We start from the raw sequence: 19,757 nt of genomic DNA, 5'->3' as shown, positions 1-19,757 counted from the left end.
TTGAGTAAAGAAGAGATTTGATCATGATGGCTTTCTAAAATAAAATTTCTTAGGTTCTGGAAGTTAACTGGGGAAAAAAAATTAAAAATAATCTGTTTGGTGATCAAGACCCCAACTCCGGGTTGAGTGTTCAGCAAGTTTTTGTGGAGTTGAATTGAAAGCCCTGGGTAAAGTCTCGATAGGTGTCCATGTTGGAGTTGTCACTAAGGCTGAAACTGAAGGTAGCTGGAAATTATCATTAGCAAAGTTCTATGTTTCCCCCTTTCTTGTAGAGACCTCTCTCTGTCTCCTATTATTCCCCTCAGTGGCAAGCCTATTCCAGTTAAAGGGAGACACTTCTTTGGAAAGAAGAGGAAATAAGATGTTTTCAGCATTATTTCAGCAATGATCATTACTAATATAGGTGGAGAATATCCTTACCACATATGATTACCTAATATTATTTTCAGGAGAGATTGAGCATGACTGAGATGGAAAAATATCTCCATTGTGAAATATAGCTTGAAATGAGTACTGCATTTTATTAAAGTTAAGATCTTAAAATTCAAGAGTATAGTCAGCATATGCCTTCCAGATAAACCAGAAAAACAAAATGGCATACCCATCTATAAAATGCAAAAAGCATTAAGATTGCTGCACCAACTTTGTGGCAGTAACCAAAATATGCACAAATTGATAGCCTTGACCAGGGCCAGTGGTCTTTTGTTTTCTACTTGTCATTTCTGTCTTCAAATGCAGTTATAAGTAGCTTTGGAGTGGGGAGGCCAGTGGTTGGCAAACTTTAGTTTGTGGAAGAATCACCTGTGTGCTTATTAAAAGTGCAGATAATGCGATCTTACCACTCTCATTCCAGGCTGCGTTTTAGAATCCTACCGAGCTTTTAAAAATTGCCTGTGCGTGGAGCCTTCCATCAGAGACACTGTTTGAACTGGTGTGAGTGGAACTCAGGCCTGTGTGCTCTGGAGATTCTGTGCACCTGCACTTAAGAATGTGTTTTTTCGGGCGCTTCAGATGCTTCTGCTCCAAGTCATCTGAGTTTCATCCTCTGCAAACCTTAAATCTTCATTTGCCCCATTGGAAATGAATGGTTTGCTTCAGTTGCTGAATAGTGGCACCCAGTTATGTTAATGTAGGTTGAATAGTTAGGTGTATTTCAAATATATTAAATTATATTAGAATTAATTTTTTTTCTATAAAAAACTAAGCTAAAACAATAGAATGGCCACCTAGCAAAAAGAGTATTTGATAAAAGTAATAAATATAACTGTGACTACTATTCATCTCTAAGAAGAAATACTTTCTTGGTTTGTTTTTTCCTAATTATAAAAATAGTACTTTTGTAGAATATCTAAAAAAGTGAGTTGACCATCAAGGGATGATCAGTCTTGACATTTTGAGTTATCTAAAGTCTCTCTTTTTATGGTGGGTCTGGATGTTGAAAACTGCAGGCTTAATCTGCAGCCTCTCCAGGGTTAGTAGCTACTGCTGCCCTCTCCAGCTGTCTGGTCTCTGATTGTAGCTCACCTCTTCCCTTCAAAAGAATTACCCCCGCCTCAGGGAATACTTTAGTTTAATCTGTAAACTAAGCTACAAAGAAAGACTCTCCTCTGTATCCTCATTTTTTCTACTTTAGGTCAGAAGCTCAAGTGGGAGCCGAGGAAGGTCTCATCCAGCCCCAAACGTGGACAGACAGAGCTCCCTGGGACCTGATTCTTTGCCAAAGTCTACTTTAGGGAGGCAAACACCCCTTTCCATGCATGTTTGAGGAGCCGTTTGAACAGAAGAGTTTACAATAAGGAATTACTGTGGCTTTTTTACTTACCACATGTAAAGCTTGCATTTAGATTTAATTGTGTTCATTTTAAATAGACGAGCTAAAGGATTTAAAATCCTTTAATTTCACTGTGAAAACTACAGTGATTAAAAAAATTATCAATATACGGAGTGAAGCAGGGTTTTCTGTGATTAAACCTTAAAAAATACCTAGACACAAAGAACCTATAAAAAATTTTAAAAGATGAACTGCATTTCAGCCTTTCAGGTTGTTTTTCAAATTTCTTTCTGAGTGAATCCCCTTTGAACTGGAAATATGTGGATTCAGAAATTGAAAGAGCTATTTATTGCCTTAGTTGCCCATTGGAGACAAAGGATTTAAAATGGAACATCACACCTGTAGCTGTTCTGTCATTTTTCTCCATTGTGTGGGACATTCAACTCCCGGGATCAGAATATCAGAAGGCAGCCCAAACTACAGGGCTGTCCTTTTATCTACTGAGCCACCTCAGAGGCAAGGAGGCAGGAGGGAAGATGGCGGCTGAGCCAGCTGCCTCTTAAGGCTTTCATAACAGAGTATTTGAGGCACAAATGGGGAGCCCTTTCAGTGTTGCAGGCCCACAGTGAACAGCCGTGGAGTAAGGAATCCTCTTATCAGCATCTTCAGAGAACTTGATGAGGCACTGCTTTCAGGAAACTCATTTGTGTGCCAGGGAGACCTTTTAAAGAGCATTCTTTGTAGTCTCCATCCATTGCTGGTGAAGAGATAAAAGCGGATGCATTACAGTAAAAACAGAATAATTAAACACTTGGCCTTACATTTGTATTGAAGGAGGAGAAAAAAAGCCTACCAGTCTGTCAGACTTTCCAAGAATGCCAGAAGAGTCTTCCATTTCCTCTTTCCGTAAGAATTGTGATAAATTCTATTGTACACACTTAGTTAATTAATTGTGGGGCGACAAAGTCAATGATATAGAACTGTGGGGGAAACCAAATTCCATTAATTTGGCTTTGGGCTACAGAAATGGTCTAGAAAATGCTGGGATCGAAAGGAGTGGGTAACTGACCAAATTTAGCATATTCTATATGAGGAGAGTTGAAATCTATTAATTGGTGTTCATTTCTATTCAGTGCAGTGTACCACAAAACAGCCAAGGGGTTTTAGGGGTCAGAGTGAATTAGATCCCATTTCCCAAGTCATCATTTGTAGGATTGTGACTTAGGACACACTTAGGTTAAATGAAGCTGATACATTGAGTCATTCATTCATTTAAATATTTAATGACTCCCCAGGCTGCTGATAATGGTTACTTTGTATGATTTTGTAAGGATTAAATAGAAACAATAATAGAATACCTGGAATTTTTCTATATATTTCTTTTCTGTAGCGATAGAAGTGGCTTTTCCCCCCCATATTTCGTTATTGATTTGATCAAACATTATTCATGCTGTGTGAGTCTTTAGTACTCACCACCTGGACTCCTTTAAAAGGCAAGATACAAATATTTACAGGCAGCTTGCCTTCCTGGGTCCCCAAAAGGCCCTACTTCCTCCTTTGTTTTCTTTCTTGTTCTCACCACATGTCCTTATGGTGAATAGTTTTGGGGGCCTGCATGAAGCTTACCATTAGCAGCTAACCACAGAGATAAAAGCCTTGAGACATGTGTGCAGAAAATGTCCAGGCCAGCTCCTTGTTCTGTTCATTTGAATTTACAGGGATCCTAGAAAGAAGTACTGTACTGTTACATTCATGAGATGCAGAAACGCAGGGTGTTCATTCATTCATTATTTGTTTAGGGTCTATTTGTATGTAAAATTCTCCTGGACAGACAGGGAATTAGAAGCACAGATTATTTGTGCCCAGGTCCTTTTGAGACAGCCATTTTTGTTGTTCTCTCTGTCCTTCGCCTTGTGGTATTGGCACCTATAAAGCGAAACCTGAATCATGGTTTCTTGGCCAAAAATTCCCATATAGCAGAGGGTATGTTACCCCCTCACTAAGGTATAAAGTTGGAATTTTTTGCCATAACCTTTTCCCTATTTTAAAAATTAGTGGTTCTGTGGAAGAGAGACCCATTTCAGAAGGAGTGGAGAGCTCTTATTTGGTGGTGGATGACTGTACAAAGAGTCTGACTCTGTTTTAATTTATTCACTCTCTGTGGTTCACACCTCCTTTCTCACAGATGCAGAGTCAGATGTTGAGTAATAGAAAAATATGCTCCTGAATTAAGGTGCCAAACATATCTTTTTGCTAATAAGTTGTTCTCTGAATAGAATTGGCAAAGCATATAGAGAAAATATGCTACCTTCTTTTCTCCCTTCTTTTGATTTTATAGAGGCATGCTTGGAAATTTTAAACAGGGTTGGACATTTATATCTCAAAAGATGTGATACTGACTTCTTGTCAATTTGAGGTTTTCCACTAACAATAGCATCAAAATTGTAACTGATTAAAATGTAGGCTTGGTTTGTTTTCAAGCTTAAAGCCACCATAGTGGAAAGTTATGAGTTGTTGGGCCTCGAAAAGCAGACTCAGTGCCATTCATGTTTTCTCTGGAAACAACAGTGAGCATTTGCTTTTTGTTTTCCAGGAATAAAATGGCAACCTGTGACAGAATGACAGAATCTTAAAGATTCACACTAGATTAACCTTTTTTTTAACAAAGGAAGACACTAGTGTTGTAATGCCGTATATATATATACACACACACATATATGTATATACGCTTAATTAGTATGTAGTAGGGAAAATAGTCTTTAAAAAAATTATAATTTCATACAAATTTCAATTGACTAATGTTTGACTTACAGTAACTAAAAGGATAAGATAGCATATTGGCAACATAAAATTGTGGATGATCCCATAAAGCAATACTTTTGATAAATTGCCCAGTTCTGAAAGAGGAATAGGAGATCAAGAGTAGGTTTTGCAGCGTACCAATGTATATGACTTGTGTGGGAAAAACAGCTCTGTTATTGGAGGCACGACTCAGATTTAATTCTTGGTATTGTGCTTCTTATCCTGTGACTTAGGTGAGTTGTTCACTAACCCGGCTGAACCCCTGTCCTTTTGGGGTGAGCTGGGCATGTATGAGAGCAGGAGGGAGGAGCTCAACATCCCCATCTATGTCTTCCAAGTGACCAGCTTCCTTTATGTTCTCAGGCATCATCCCTGTTTTACTAAAAAGTAATCACACCATCACACACAGCTTGTGGAGAATTATTTCTGTCAAACTCACGAAGATCCTGTGCATTGTAGACATACAACTTTCCTTTTAGGGAACCTTTAGGCAGGATATGATCAGATTTGTTTAAAGTTTAGTTAAGAAGCAAGTATGCAGCATTTAAATTATGGCTGGCTCATTGAGGGCACAATGACAGTGTCTCCCTTACAAAGGATGATTTATGGTTTACAGAAAATGAGAAAATAGTTGTTATATTTAGTTTATTCACTCACTCTTTCCAGGATTCAGTTTAACATAAGGGCTGAATACTTTTGCTCTTATGTATATCATTGATGCTCTGAAATGTCCATTTTGATTTGATTTTTTTGCATAAAACTCTAGGATGCGGTTGTGGGGATGCCTTTGCTAAGGGAAATGATGTCATCAATTCTGAGCTCAATTTCAGTGATAGGGAACATTAATGAATTGTTATAAGCACAAAAATTAGGAAGCTCAATTGAAATATTTATGCTAACTCCTGGAAAATTAACTCTTTAAAGTATTTCTGCCATGTTTAGAATAATATGTTAAAATGGTTGTCAAGTGAAAAAATATAAGTATGTTGTGGGAAGCACTCCCTGTGCTTAGTGAAGTGGTTCTTTCTAAGTCCAACCCAGGGCAAGACAGGATTTATGTGTAGACTAATAGTGCTATCAGAATTCTTGTGTAGACCACATAGAAACTTTAATAGCAAGTTTCTGATAATGACAGGATCAGTGATACTCAGGTTAAAATTTCATGGAGACTAAAATTCTCTGCCAGATTTTATCAAAACAGATATGTAAGTGCAGATGTCATTTATCCATTAGTAACGTTCTCAGATGAAATCTAAAAGCATATTCTCTACTCGAGAGGCCAAACTTTTTCATGTTAATCTGTTTTAAATTTGCTTTTTTGGAAGATTGGAGCTGTCACTTAAACCACAGGAATATATCCATTATAAATGAAGGCTGGCATTGCTTTTCACCTGAACTGGATGATTTTTAGAAGTATTGCTGATGATATCGGGCTCACGAATGATTTCCCATGCTAAAGATGATGGAGCATCCAGCCTAAAGAGTAATTGTTGAAACTTGACACTTGTGTGTTGGTGGCTTCCCTGCTTTAGGGCCTATTGGAAAATGATTATGTACAGTATTTTTGCCACTAGGGAATCCCTGTGTTTTAAGATACCTAACATTTGTGGGAGCTTTTTCCTACCTGCCTGGTGCATTTTTCATCTCTCACCAAGGCTGCAGTCAGAGTCTCTGTTGGGTGTAGACTAATAGCACTATCAGAATTCTTGTGCAGACCACGTAGAAACTTGAACAGTAAGTTTCTGACAACGATGCATCAGTGATAGTCATGTTACCGTCATCACCTGCCTTCATTCCATCACCTGCCTCCTTGCTCTGGCATTTTCTCTCACCTGGACTGTTGCCATCGCCTAGTCGCTGGGTCCCCTGCTCCTACCTTGCACCTGCACTCAGAAGCCAAAATGGCCTTTTAAAAGCATCCATAAGACTCTAAAATTCAACTCTGTAAACCCATGGGATCTGACCCTTTGTCACATCTGCCTTATCTTGTACCCCTCTCCCTCACACCCCCTGCATTCCAGATACCCTGGTCTTCTTTTCATTCCTTGCCCAAGCCTGGACATTCGTCTTCCTCACAGGCTTCATTGCCACCTTGCGCATCTGCCTTTGACAGGTTCTTCTTGATATTTGTTGAACACTGGTTACATTTTTCCTTCTCGGAGAAGCCTTCCCCAACCACCCAATCTAGAGCAGCCAGGCATTTCCTTTAATTGGGTTATTTAATAACATCTATCTCTAGCTGACACTTTTTATTTCTTTTTCTCCTTCAATTAGAATGTAGGCTCCATTAGAGTAGAGACCTTGTTCATCTTTATTTGATGTATACCTAGGCCTCAGAACAGCAATTCAGGAAATGTTTGTTAAAGGAATGTATTAATGAGTGAAGCAATGATGTAGCTTCTATTTCTAACTAAATTAATAAGATTGATAATTGTTAAGCCTTGTCAATATGTATAGCCATGTCACTGCTGAATTTACACTTTCCTTTAAAGTAGGCAAAACAAACGCTCAGATCCTCAGGCCTCCTTTCCTGAACCTCTGAAGTTCAGGAATCCTAGTCTGGGAACTTCCTTGCTTTTGACAGAATGTTCACAGTGCAGAGATCCTAGAACAGAATTTGAATTGGTTCTTCTGCCACTCCCTCCATAGACTTAATTTGCAAGTAGTTTTGCCCCCAGGGGAACCCTGCCTCTCCTATTAATACTGTCACTGAACTCTATTAAAAGTCCTCTATTAAAGACCTATGCTAAGATAGGTCCCCTTCCTTGAGTAGGGGCATCAGCTGCCTCCTTTGCTTATTAAAATATATTTTGGTACATGTGGGATCAACAACCAAAGATTCTTGGTATTTCAGAGGCATAGGCAATTTTGCACCCTGGCATTTGGTACCAGTTGGATTTGGAAATATGAACATACAGTGGTAAGGTGGATGCTTCCCTAGTAACCATATCAGTATATATATTCTAAACTATATTTGTTGATTTTTCCACTCATGCATAGAAGAGCTAAATATTTTTGAACTTAAAAGCTAAAATCTTACTGCACCACAAACCAGATTTTCCCAATCTATTAAGTAAACTAAGTGGTTTTTTTCAACTTTTTCAGGTTTTCTGAGTAAAGTATTGCTTCAGGAAACTAATGAAACCTTAGTAGACTGAAGAGTTAATAAGGCCTTCAGCCTGACCCACACAGTGGTGAGAGAGGTCAGTGCTGGCTGCGGCTGCCTGCTCTCAGACCTTTATGCCCCTGGGCCTGGTCAGTAGGATCAGGTAGTATCTGTCTTCACGTGGCAACATGTCTTTAGATTTCATGCTGTGAATATAACAGTGTCTTTGGTTCTCGAGAATCCCAGAATTTTGGAATTTTAGAACAGAAAGGGAAGCCACGTTCTGTTGAGGTCACAGGGCATATGGCAGAGTTGGGCCAGAACCCACTTGTCCTGCCCCGTCACAGTCCCTCCCTGAACTCTGCACTCTGATTTATTCTCCGATTTCCCTTCTGTCTTTCTGAAGTAGCCTGTGATGTTTGTGTCTAAAGTTTAAAACTAGTTGTTTAACTTGAGACTGAAAGTTAGTGATTTTTTTTTTTTTTTAATCAGACAAGTGCTCTTTCCTGTGAAAATTCTTTCGGTTCCCACGGACTTGTTTAAAGCCCCCCTCTCTGGGCTGGGCATGGTGCTAGGTTTGCTTCTTGAGGTACCCTGTCTGAATATACATTCCTTGAAGCAGGGGACTGGGGACTGTGGCCTTATTATTGTCTTATTTAGTTTTTTTTTTTTTTTTAAGTTTCCAACACTGATTTGTAAATGTGCAATGCGATTATGAAATCTTTAACCATATTGATGAATCTTGGTAATCCTTTGCAGATTTACAGTGGCCATTGTGAAATTAATTTTTGAATTATTATGTCTTCATAAAAATTTTGACTTTCTGCTTCTTCCATAATCTTAAAACGTCAGCTTCATACGAGTTGGTGTATTGGCCTTCAAGATTTGAACTTAGCATGGTTTAAAGGCTTGTTTGAAAAAACCATCAGAATTGTCCCTGCATCTCAACTCTTTATTTTCAACTCTTTGAAGATATTTAATCATGACCAGTCCTGAATTTTGCCATTTTGTACTTTGAGGAGTAACTTTTCCCTGCTGCCCCTTCAGGGCCTATGTGGTCTGTGAGTTTGGCCTAATTTTGAGTTGAAACAATGGAGAAGCCCAGCGGACCATTTCTGAGGTCACTTGTCCCACGGCTGCCAGATGATCCCTGAGTAGCGAGATGAGGTCTCCTTAGCAAGGGTCAGGCGGCCTTGCAGGACCTGCCTGTGTCCGGCTCACTCTCAGTCCCTTCTTCTCACCTGTCATCATTCTTACCCACCTCTTCCTTCCTGCCACAGCAGACCACATAACCTCACGAAAGTAAGTGCATGTGATCCTCCATGCTATTCTGCTTTTGCTTGATTGAAAACCTCTGCCTTGAACGTTTTCCTGTCTTTCTTCTACTGTTTCTTCCTTTTTTTTGGGGGGGGGGGCAAAGTTTCACTGTCGTCACTCAGGTTGGAGTACAATGGCATGATCTCAGCTCTCTGCAACCTCTGCCTCCCAGGTTCAAGCGATTTTCCTGCCTCAGCCTCCTGAGTAGTTAGGATTACAGGTCCCCACCACACGCCCAGCTAATTTTTGTATTTTTAGTAGAGACAGGGTTTTGCATGTTGACCAGGCTGGTCTCGAACTCCTGATCTCAGATGATCCACCTGTCTCAGCCTCCCAAAGTGCTGGGATTACGGAAATGAGCCACTGCGCCCAGCCTCTTCTGTTTCTTGAAACACAACTCAAAAGGTGAAATTGCCAAGTGTGAGGTGGATTGGAGTTGGGCATAGGGAGAGAAGTGCTGTCCCAATCCCAGCATGAGCCTCTGGACAGATGGAGGACACCTGCTGCAATGGGAAAGATGGATGTCAAGTGGATTGTGGGGTTGGCAGCAGGCAGTGGGCGGTGCAGAGAGCAAAGGTTTGTGTGGAAAAATGTTCAGTTTTAGGTGCTTCCGAGGTATCCAGGTACAGAAGTGAGAAGGAAAGTCATATTTATGGATCTGAAGCTCAGAGAGAGGTCACAGAATTTGGAATTGTCATCGTACTTGAAATGAAGTGGATGAGCTCTCCAAGAAAGAGGATTTAAAGAGTGAGATAGATTCGTAAAGAATTGCAAAGTTTAGAAATAGAATATGAGAAATTGAATATACAGAGTCAAGTGGAAATGAGGAAGAGTAGCCAGAAAAGATAGATCAAAGGAAAAGGAAACAGAGTATCAAACCTGGAGCACTGAAAGAGAAGGGATGTCACCTAGTATTGATTGGCTAGTGGGGAGGTCGTTGGTAACCTCAGCAAGGTTACTAGAATTATGAGGCATATACTGAAGGGTGAGTGAGTGGGAGGATGTGGTGACAGCATGAGAAGCTTGGCTTCCTTCCAGAAGCTTGGCTCTACAGAAAAGTAGAGAGGTAGGGTCCTATTAGAGGGAGCGGGAGAGTTGAATGTGAGACCAACAGCAGGTTGTTTTGGTTTCTTTTTGGGATTTTTCTTTTTAGATGGATGATACTAGGGCATTTTTTCATGCAAATAGAAAAAATCCAGTAGAAGAGCCAAAGAATGTTATTGTCTTCTAACTTGCTAGCAACTGATGGTTTTTAGCAAACTGGTGGATAGTACTCAGTAGTCACAAATACTTATGCTAAGTAAGACCCACTTCTCCTGTAAACTTACACTTGAAATAGAAAAAAAGTTGATGTTAAAAAGTTTGTCCATTTTAGTCTTACATCCTCGTTAGACAGGTAAATGGCATGAAGAGGTTTCTTTTATGAAACATTTTGTTATTCTGTAGGAATCTTGTTTTACACATAAATGACAGAAATTTATATTAAGCATTTTCCTTCACTAAATCTTTAGTTTGTGTCTTTTGATAAAATGCCACTGAATTTTCATGTCAGCAAGAGAGGTAGGTAAATTTGAATACAGAAACTAATTTAGCAGTCATTTAGTTAGGAGCTGGAGATTTTAGAGCTGCCACTTCCAAAAGTGGAGAAGACGAGGATTAACTGACTTTTCTTACTTCTGTGGAATAAAAAATTAGAGCCGAAAAGGAACAAAGCCAGAAATGCGTGACAATGACCGTCTTTTTGTACGTGAATTAGATTGTGAAGATGATTTCATTCACACCTGCACATGCACCCTTTGAAGCTCATTTCCATTTCTTTTGGTATTCATTTAATAAATATATTCCTGAGAGAGACATATTGAAATACAATTTACGTTTCTTTAAAAAAAAATTAAGGACTTCTTTTGCCATCTGCCTAGCATACTTATGAACGTCCTTACCCCAACTTTTAGGATTTGGAGTTTTTAGGAATCCAAACCTTTAAAGCCCAAGCAAAACACAATTGTAAGGTGAATTTAGTATAAAGAAAGGACAGTTTCGGTCAAAACTAAGCATAGATAGATTTTGTATCACTTTCTGTTTGGGATTTCAAGTGATGATGTTTACTTCCAGTAGCCCAAATAATTGGTAGATAGTTTGGTCCAAAGTGAGCCTATATCAGAAGAGAAAGGAACCTTGGAAAACAATAGTCTTTAGTTAGTTGGAAAGGGGAAGCTGTGATTTTAAATGGCAAGAACCATCTCAGAAAGCAAGGAATGAGTATAAGAAAAAGAAGAACCAAAGCAATGTAAATTTCATGAAAATCTAATTTTAAAAAAATGGTTTGGCATTTGGGTTTAAGAATGAAGGAGCGCACTATAAACGTATTGAAATAACAAGTTAAAGTTAGACTTATTTATTTATTTGAGACAGAGTCTCTCTGTGTCACCTAGGTTGGAGTGCAGTGGTATGATCTTAGCTCACTGCAACTTCTGCCTCCTAGGTTTAAGCAACTCTCGTGCCTCAGCCCCCCAAGTAGCTGGGATCACAGGCACGCAGCACCATGCCTGGTTGAGCTTTAGTAGAGTCAGGGTTTCAGCATGTTGTTCAGCTTGCTTCTGAACTCCTGGCCTCAAGTGATCCACCCGCATCGGCCTTCCAAAGTGCTGGGATTACAGGCATGAGCCACTGAGCTTGGCCAGACATATTGTATTTAGATGTTTATGATAGTTTGCCATTAAAAATCAGGCTATTGCTTGCTTACATTGGCATATGGGTGGAGAAGAGGAAACATATTTTAAAAAAGAATTTGCTGATATAGGCTATTTATACTGGTTTATTTGTAGGAATAATAAGAGCTTATGCCCTTGGAGAAATGTGGAATTAGATATTGATTCTAGTGATGTCCCAGCATTAAAAAGCCATACATTTTAAAGTTTTATTACTTTATCTCTCAGTAGCCTTGACAGTTTTATTTTATTAAAATTGGTCCAAAGAGCAATGATTTGCATTTATTATATTATGCCTATAGTGCTGGAAAAATTAATATACGTAGGAAATACATCACAAGGGCATAGTAGATGATTTTGAGGTACGAGCTGCTGTGATTTGTGTGATACACAACAGGTAAGGTATTATATGGTATAATCATAGATTAAAAGTAATGGTACATTATTTTATTCTTCAGATAGTTGGTAGATGATTGTTGGGCTCTATCCATTTTACTTTTTTTTTAGCTTGTATACTGCTGGCTCCCTGCTTTGTAGATGGTCCTGGATTTAAGACAAAAGCAGATGCAAAATGATTTCCCGACTAGGATGATAACACTAAAATCATGGGATACTCATTTGCTCAGGTAATAGAATTAGCAACTTCCTGAGCCAGTGAACACAAGCTGAAGTTGTTGATTTCTGCCTCACAGGTGGGTGGTAGTCCATAAGGTCATCTAGAGAATCGTGCTGGAGGGGGCTGCTCTGTCATTCCCCTGAGCATGACATGTCCAGGACTGGGTTTAAGAACAGCACATCCAGCCAATGGGAAAGGGAAATCTAGGGCAAGTGGCTTTGTCTTTATGAAGATGTCCTAAACATTGAGTACGTTTTTTTTCCTGTTTCCTTCTGTTGTCTTAATCACACAGCCACAGCTCATTGTAGTCTCAAGCTGGGTGAAGGGGCCCCTGCTAAAACTGAAAGCTTAGTTACCAAAAGAAGATGGAGAAAATGGATTCGGGGGAGAATGTTTCCTGCACAGACTAGGAACTCCTTGGGATGCGGGGTAGTGGTTACAACAGATGAATCTCGTTTCTAAATCGCAAGCAGTGCTTGGCTTATATATTTGGTACTCAGTAAGTGTTTGGTGGGTTGAACTGGCTATTAAAGCTAATCCTTTCTTTTCCAAAAGATGGAATTTGATCAGAGGCTCTACCGCCTTTCCCCCTCTGCTGTTTTTTCTATATATTTATGCCACTTTCTAGGATAAGCATACAAAAGAGAATATAATATTTACTTTTAAGATTTGCTTTAAAATCTAAAATGTATTGTAACAGGAAAAAAAAAGTTTGTTTATTTTATTTGCATTACTACCTTTCTCTGTATTTAGATTGATATTTACATATGCTTTGGGCAACTAAGTACATGCCAAATTGGTATGTGTCTTTTGTTCAACAGAATATCTGGTGATTGTGAAAAGTAACCCTAAATAGAAAACACAGATATAGCATTTAGTTTATAACATAGATTGGTATTTATGATGTTCCCTTCTTCTTCAAATTATTAAAGATATTTCTATATATAGTGAAGATAGAAACTAAGAGTTACTTGTTTTATTTTTGCATGATTCTGTATTATAACAATTATATAGTTTGCTTAAATTATAACACTAGTCCTTTGCTCATATTTTTACTATAAAATTAGAATTAGGAAGGGAAATTATATGACAATAATGACATATTTGTACTTGAGATACTTCATATACCTAAGATAAGAAATTGCTTAAAATGACATGGTATCTCCTTGGCATAATAGCAGCTTTCTTGCTGCTTAGAGCAAAAATCTGCTTTAAAAACCTAGTGGTGTGTCTTATTAGTAGGAGAAAAATCTAATAGCAAGAAATAAGTTCTTTAGGTATTATCATGTTCTGTGTCCCCATTTGGCATGTGTGGAAACTGAGGCATGAAATCTTAAAACATCTTAACTTGCAATCTTTGGGAAGATGGTGTTCATATTTTAGAAGGTCTTTTTAAAGGATGTATTAGCTGATTATTATATACTAAAATCTGTTGTTTTAGTTCCTTATGAGGTATGAGACAAACTTACCTTTCAACACTCAAGGGAAATAGGGGGAAGCCAGGAAGAAGATGAGAATTAACTTGGGAGGGAAGGAGAGGTGATCCTGCCTGTGCCCCTCCAGGCATGGCCAGTGGGACAAACCCCGAGGCCCTGAAGAAGCTGCTGTTGTAGCTCAGTTGCTAACTCCACAGGGGATAACGGGATTAGGAAAAATCATATGGGAAAGGCATTTGTTCCTTGAGGCATCCATATATTCAGGGGTTGAGAGGACCTCTGTGTAGAGATAGGAGAGAAATGAGAAAGAATGTCTGCTTCCATTATTAGATCATCTTTCCCAGGGATTGAAATATATATGCAGGCAATGCAGCAAATTATTTTTTAATTGAATATAAGATATTTAATTATTATGACATTTCTCTAATGTCATTTAACAATCCGTTGTGGCAAAAATCTAATCGGAATAAAGCCTGTGATCATTACAAATCAACTTTCCCTCCCAGGTGTATGTTAGTTTTGAGCCCCTGGTGGGCATCCATCTCAGCGGTGAAGTTGACAGGTCGTCTGTCGGTTGTGTGGAATAGGATAGGGTTTGGTAGCATCTCCCTCTTTCCTTGTGGTTCTCTTGAGCCGTTCACCGTGAGCATCTTAGTTTTCTTGCAGAGGGAAGGTAGCTGTATGGAGTGACCTGATCTTCCTTTTTTTCTGCTTGCAGAACAATCAACCATGACGACAGAATCTGGATCAGACTCGGAATCCAAGCCGGACCAGGAGGCCGAGCCCCAGGAAGCGGTGGGAGCACAGGGGCACGCGGGAGCGCCCGGGCCGGAGCCGCCCACAGAGGAGCAGCAGCAGGCCCTAGAGCAGTTCGCGGCTGCAGCGCACAGCACCCCGGTGCGGAGGGAGGTGAGCCCAGGCCAGAAAATCAATGACGCGATGTTTGCTGAGCTGCTCCAGGGTCGGCTTTAACCTCGGTCTGTTAGCATTAGAGGTGGCCATGAGGGGTCATCTGCTGTTCCCCTTCTGGCCCCAGGCAGATGAAAGTGTATGCTTTAAGGCTTTCAGTGAATGACATTCCACAACCTTGCCTGGTAACTCCTTCATTTAATTAAAACACTGACACACTGGAGTCCAGACTGGAGATTATTGGTCCTATCTGGATTTAGAGGAAGGACAGGCACCAAACTGACAGCTTTAATTATGCTTGTGGTTGTTTTGTCTTTCAAGCCTGAGGACTAGAGAGAGTTTGCATTTCCCCAGGCATCACCCTGACCCTAATATTGCAGATCTGCTTTCAGCGGATCTTCAGGTAGGTCTTTCCCTCCCTATATACACCTATGTTTTCAACTCTTCCCTGGACATGTTTGGGTAGTCGGGAATAATGCATTTCTTTTAAAAGTTTTAAAGTATGGTTTACGTGTGGGCCTTGAATAAGTCTATATTTAAATTTCTTTTGTCTTAAAACTTCAAACTTGGAATCAGAATGTTTTAGAGTGCCGATTTGTCTGCGGTAAAGCAGTCTGGAGTCCCCACATGTGATTGGCCTCTTATATGTCAGAAGTGTTTCAAGCTAGAAATTCTAAGATACTGAGAAAAGAGATATAATCAGCATATTAGTGAAAATCTTTGGAAGTCACAACATTAAACTACATATTTACAACCATATTATTTTATTTCTTTACGTAGGGTATTTACAAGTTTGCCTTTTTTTCCCCAATTTTATACTTATTAAAAATTTGAGGCCAGGTGCAGTGGCTCACGCCTGTAATCCCAGGATTTTGTGAGGAAGGTGGATCACCTGAGGTCAGGAGGTCAAGAGAGTCTGGCCAACATGGTGAAACCCCGTCGCTACTAAAAATACAAAAATTAGCTGAGCATGGTGCCACACATCTGTTAATACCAGATACTCGGGAGGCTGAGGCACAAGAATCACTTGAACCCGGGAGGCTTGAGCCAAGATTGCACCACTGCACTCTGGACTAGGTGCTAGAGCTAGACTCGGTTGCAAAAAAAAAAAAAAAGAAAAAAGAAAAAAGAAAAAAATTTGAGGTAAAATATATATATAAAACTTACAGTCTTTTTAAAGTGTACAGTTCAGTGGTATTAAGTATGTTTATGTTTTTTAAAATTCCCTTCATCACTCCTCCTCCCTACCCTTCTCCCTATTCTTCCCAGCCTCAGGTAATCACCATTCTACTCCCCATCTTCATGAGATCCCATTTTAGCCCCCACATATGAGTAAGAAGATTCCATATTTGTCTTTTGGTGCTTGGCTTATTTCACTTAACATAACAGCCTCTAGTTCCATCCCTGTTGCTGCAGATGACAAGATTTCATTCCTTTTTATGGCTGAATAATATTCCGCTGTGGATATATACCACTTTTTAAAAAAATTCATTCTGCTGTTGATGAGCACTTAGGTTGATTTCATATTTTGGCCTCTGTGAATAGTGCTGCAGTAAACATTGGAGTGCAGATGACTTTTCTATGTCTTGATTTTCTTTCTTTTGAATGTATATCCAGTAATGGAATTGCTGGATCATATGATAGTTCTATTTTTAGTTTTTGAGGAACCTCCATACTGTTTTCCACAGTGGCTGTGCTAATTTACATTTTCACCAACAGCTTGTGAGGATTCTCCTTTTCCCACATTTTTGCCAGCATCTATTACTGTCTGTCTCTTTGATACATGCCATTTTAACTGGGGTGAGATGATATCTCACTTGTCTTCTTGATTTGCATTTCTCTGATGATTAGTGATATTGAGCATTTTTCTCATATACCTGTTGGCCATTTCTTCTTGGTTTTCTTTGAGGAATATCTGTTCAGCACTTTTGCTCATTTTTAAATCTCATTTTCTCTTGCTATTGAGCTGTTTTGAGTTCCTTATATATCATGGTTAATAATCCCTTGTCAGATAGACACTTTGCAAATTTTTTCTCCTATAGTTTGTTAATTTTTTCTTTTGCTGTACAGAAGCTTTTTGGCTTGACGTAATCCGTATGTGTATTTTTGTTTTGATTGCCTGTGCTTTTGAGGTCTTACAAACAAACAAACAAACTAACTAACTCTTCTCAAACCAGTCTCCTGGAACATTTCCCCAGTGTTTTCTTCTAGTGGTTTCACTGTAACAAGTCTGACCTTTTTAAGTCTTTTAATCCATTCTGATTTTATTTCTGTGAAGAGTGAGAAATAGGGATCTAATTTCATTCTTCTCTTATGGTTATCCAGTTTTCCCTACACCATTTACCGAGAAGACTGTCCTTTCCCCATGGAATGTTCTTGGCAGCTTTGTGTGCTTATAAAGGATCACCTGAGGTCGGGAGTTCAAGACAGCCTAGCCAACATGGTGAAACCCTGTCTCTATTAAAAATACAAAATTAGCTGAGTGTGGTGGCACATGTCTGTAATCTCAGCTACTTGGGAGGCTGAGGCACAAAAATCATTTGAACCGGGGAGGCTTAAATGTGTGGTTTTATATCTGGGTTCTGTATTCTGTTCCATTGGTGTATGTGTCTGTTTTTATGCCAGTACTGTGCTGTTTTGGTTATTATAGCTTTGTAGTAAATTTAGAAGTCAGGTAGTATGATACCTCCAGCTTTGTTCTTTTTAGTCAGGATGCCTGGCTATCTATTCAGGGTCTTTTGTAGTTTTGTATAAATTTGAGGACTTTTTTTCTAATTCTGTGACGACTGTATTGGCATTTTGCTAGGGATCCCATTGAGTTTGTTAATTGTTTTGGGTAGTATTGCCATTTCAACAGTATTAAGTCTTCTAATACATGAGCATGGAATATCTTTCCACTTTTTGTGTTCTCTTCAATTTCTTTCATCAGAGTTTTATAGTTTTCCTTACATAAATCTTTCACTTCTTTGGTTAGATTGCTTCCTAGTTATTTTATATTTTGTAGCTATTGTAAATGAGATTGCTTCTTGAGTTCTTTTTCAGATAGTCACTATTAGCAAATTTAAACACCACTGATTGTTGTATGTTGATACATTCTGCAATTTCACTGAATTCATCTATCAGTTCTCACAGTTTTTTGGTGGCCTTTAGGTTTTTCCAGGAATAAGATCATGTCATCTGTGAGCAAGGCTAATTTGGCTCCTTCCTTTTCAATTCAGTTGCCCTTTATTTCTTTCTTTTGCCCAATTGCCCTGGCCAGGACTTCCAGTATTAAGTTGTATCATACTGAAAGTCGACATCCTTTGCTTGTTCTCCTTAAAGGAAAGGCCTTCAGTTTTTCGCAATTCAGTGCAATGCTAGCTGTGGATTTTTCATATGTGGCATGTATTATTTTGAGGTATGTTCCTTCTATACGGATTTTGATAAGGATTTTTAATCATAAAGGTATGTTGAATTTTATCAAATGCTTTTTTGGCATCTATTGAAATAATCATACAGTTTTTGTTCTTGATTCTGTTAATATGTTGTATTGTGTTTATTGATTTACGTATGTTGAACCATCTGCATCCCTGGGATGAATAGCATTTGATCATTGTGAATGATCTTTTCAGTCCCCATTTTAATGTGTTATTGAATTTGGTTTGCCTGTATTTCACTGAGGATTTTTGCATCAGTGTTCATCAGTGATATTGGCCTGTACTTTTTGTTTTATCATTGTCTGGTTTTGGTATCAGGGTAATACTGGCCTTGTGGCATGAGTTTGGAAGTATTCCCTCCTCTTCAGTATTTTTTTTTTTTTAATGAAGAGTTTGAGTAGGATTAGTATAGTTTTCTTTACATGTTTGATGATATTCAAGTGAGACCTTCAGGTCCTGGGCATTTTTTGATAGAAGGTGTTTGTTTGTTTGTTTGTTGTTGTTGTTGTTGTTGTTGTTGTTTTTTGAGACAGTGTCTGGCTCTGTCGCCCAGGCTGGAGTGCAGTGGTGCGATCTCAGCTGTCTGCAACCTCTGCCTCCCTGGTTCCAATTTTTGTGCCTCAGCCTCCCGAGCAGCTGGGACTACAGATACACGCTGCCACGCCCAGCTAATTTTTTGTATTTTAGTAGAGACGGGATTTCACCATGTTGCCCAGGCTGGTCTCAAACTCCTGAGCTCAGACAATCTGCCCGCCTCGGACTCCCAAGGTGCTGGGATTACAGGTGTGAGCCACTGTGCCTGGCCGATAGACTTTTATTATAGCTTTGATCTCGTTACTCATGGCTATTTTGTTGCGGTTTTCTATTTCTTCACAGTTCAATCTTGGTGGGTTGTATGTGTCTAGAAATTTACCCATTTTTTCTGGGTTTTCCAATCTGTTGCCATATAGTTGTTCCTAGTAGTCTTTAATGATTCTTCATATTTCTTATTTCCCAGTTTCTATGTCTCCTTTTTCATGTCTGATTTTATTTATTTGGGTCTTCTCTCTTTTTCTTAGTCTAGCTAAATGTTTATCGATTTTGCTTATCTGTTCAAAAAACCAACCTGTTGTTTTATTGATCCTCTGTATTTTTTTTTGGTCTCAATTTTATTTATGGCTGTTCTGATCATCATTATTTCTTTTTTTCCTAATTTTAGGTTTGGTTCATTCCTGCCTTTTTAGTTCCTTGAGTTGTATCGTTGAGTTATTTATTTGAAGCCTTTCTGCTTTTGTGATATAGATATTTATTACTCTCAACTTCCCTGTTAGTACTGCTTTTATTATATCCCACAGATTTTGTATCTTGCATTTCTGTTTATGTTTCAATAATTTTTAAAAATTTACTTCTTAGTTTCCTCACTGACTTATCTTCGGTGATTCAGAGCATATTGTTCAGTTTCCGTGTGTTTGTGTATTTTCTGAGGTTCCTTTTATTGATTTCTAGTTTTATTCCATTGTGATCAGGAAAGATACTTGATAGGATTTTTATTTCTGGTTTTGTTTGTTTGTTTGTTTGTTTAGTTTGTTCAGACTGTTTTATAGCCTAGCATCCTAACATATGGTCTGTTCTGGACGATGTTCCATGTGCTGATGAAAAGAATATGTTCTGCAGCAGTTAGGTGAAATGTTTTGTAA

General features: G+C 38.8%; 1 protein-coding gene across 36 annotated transcripts in view; it reads left to right on the top strand.

The window, feature by feature from the left end:
- EPB41L3 (erythrocyte membrane protein band 4.1 like 3) overlaps window positions 1–19,757 on the top strand; it is a 242,976-nt gene that overhangs the window by 131,126 nt on the left and 92,093 nt on the right. For 34 of the 36 annotated variants that reach the window (XM_032293307.1, XM_032293304.1, XM_032293299.1 and 31 more), the window contains exon 2: window positions 14,475–14,665. In XM_032293307.1, the coding sequence (XP_032149198.1) occupies window positions 14,486–14,665 (180 nt within the window). In that variant the 5' untranslated portion in view covers window positions 14,475–14,485. Of the gene's footprint in view, window positions 1–14,468; window positions 14,666–19,757 lie in introns of all 36 variants that reach the window. The other 2 variants (XM_032293312.1, XM_032293305.1) reach the window with 2 other exon arrangements.

Source organism: Sapajus apella, unplaced genomic scaffold, assembly GCF_009761245.1.
Source record: "Sapajus apella isolate SASKATOON/1434 unplaced genomic scaffold, GSC_monkey_1.0 scaffold29, whole genome shotgun sequence".
In the NCBI taxonomy this organism is placed as follows: Eukaryota; Metazoa; Chordata; class Mammalia; order Primates; family Cebidae; genus Sapajus; species Sapajus apella.
This window is presented reverse-complemented; position numbering and strand designations above follow the sequence as displayed.